The sequence below is a fragment of the Alligator sinensis genome, unplaced genomic scaffold (genome assembly GCF_000455745.1).
Source record: "Alligator sinensis unplaced genomic scaffold, ASM45574v1 scaffold455_1, whole genome shotgun sequence".
Classification (NCBI taxonomy): Eukaryota; Metazoa; Chordata; order Crocodylia; family Alligatoridae; genus Alligator; species Alligator sinensis.
This window is the reverse complement of record NW_005842142.1, coordinates 468,898-470,488: the sequence shown is the minus strand read 5'-3', so window position 1 is coordinate 470,488 and position 1,591 is coordinate 468,898. Positions and strand designations below refer to the sequence as shown.

The following is a 1,591-nucleotide window of genomic DNA, read 5'->3' as shown; positions in this document are numbered from 1 at the left end:
GTAGCAGCTCAGGAGAGATGAGAGACAGTAATGCTGCTCTAGTGGAAGGGAAGCCTTATTACAGAGAACCAGAGCTCTGTATAAGCAGCAGTGGGGATGCACCAAGGCAACATGGCACAAATGCATTTGGCTTTCCAGAAGGATAGGGACTAAGTACAAGGATCAGGTAGAAGCCTGAAAGAGACATGCTTGCAAGGAAGCTGAAGTTATTTTTTATGCTCCACTGCCCTTTTCCTCTGTTGGTACCTTCCAGAGAAATCAGTGTAGATATATTTTTAGCTTGCTGTATTCAGCCTCAATATGACAACATAATTCTGTCTTTACATCCGTAAGCAGCTTTTACTCTGTTTTCCTGTTTTCTGCCAGCTGCGGTTTACAAAGGATGTCACAGCACTGGTAAGAGATGTATAGTAGCCATTTCTCTGATTTTGTAAGGCATGTGTTTTTTTTTTTTTGTATGGCTTAGTAGGACTCTAGAATATTAAACCTGCAAGTTGGTGGAAATGAGCTAGATATTCTGGTTAGCTAAATTCTCTTCAGAGTATTTAACCTGTTAATTTGTGGTATGTGCCTGTGTTACTTGGTTGATTTCTTTTCAGTTTGCTTTAATATTCTGCACTTAACTAATACTCAACATAATATTTGTTGCAGCAGCATTGTAAGTGCCTCGCCCTTACCCTCAGTACTTTGCTCTTAATCTTATGTTTATGGCTGCACTTGGGGTTTTACAACCTGTTTAATGCTAAGACAGGGCATGTTGATTGTCTGAAGTGAGCATGTTGTGATTTGAGCAGGAAATGCTGTAATATGATACCACACCTAAATGTGTAAAAGCCCTAGGAAATCATTTCAGTCTTCTACTGCATTGGCAAGCTCAGTGTTATCAGCTCTTTATTTCATAATGATTTAACTAAACCAGGTCATGCTAAAGTTTTTAAATAGCATTGGATTGTTTAAATGATCTGTATGCCTCATATTCATTTGGTGTATGTGCTGTTAGCTTCACAATGATTACAAAAGTCTCTCTTGATGTAAGAGAGAGCTGATTAAATGTGCAAAATGTAATATAACATTTTTCTTAGGAGTTGGGCTCTTAAATGTAAGGTAAAATACAGATTATTGAATATGCTGAGCCAATTATCTTGAAATTTTAGTGCGCATCTCATTATAAAGATATATAGGCAATAACAGGTATGCATGTATTTTCATATTTATCTTTCTGTTTAAAAAAAAAAAAATTGCAGTACAGTTAGTGCCACTTTCTGAATCCATCTTCTTCTGTAGGACTCGTAAGATTATATAAGGGGTGTTGGCTGACAACAGACATGTTATAATTTATTCTTACATTTAACAGCTGTGCCTCTTACATGTGAAGCATATTTCAGAGAGAAGTATGTGTGCACAAATATTATCTACTACTTATATGGCAAGGAAAGAGAATTTTCTAGTGTTGGTTGAATTTGTTATGCAGCCATTTAACTTGATTTCTGTGAAATCCTAGCTCCCAGCATCAAGAGGCTTAAATGGAAGGAATGATTGGAGCAAATCATAAAAAGTGTTAATCTCGCTTGATCAGTGCTCTTCATTTTCG

The 1,591-nt window shown here is 36.7% G+C and overlaps 1 protein-coding gene across 1 annotated transcript in view; it reads left to right on the top strand.

Moving 5' to 3' along the window:
• ARHGAP21 (Rho GTPase activating protein 21) overlaps nt 1-1,591 on the top strand; it is a 118,127-nt gene that overhangs the window by 69,505 nt on the left and 47,031 nt on the right. The window contains 1 exon segment of the mRNA XM_025206126.1: nt 367-396. Within this exon segment, the coding sequence (XP_025061911.1) occupies nt 367-396 (30 nt within the window).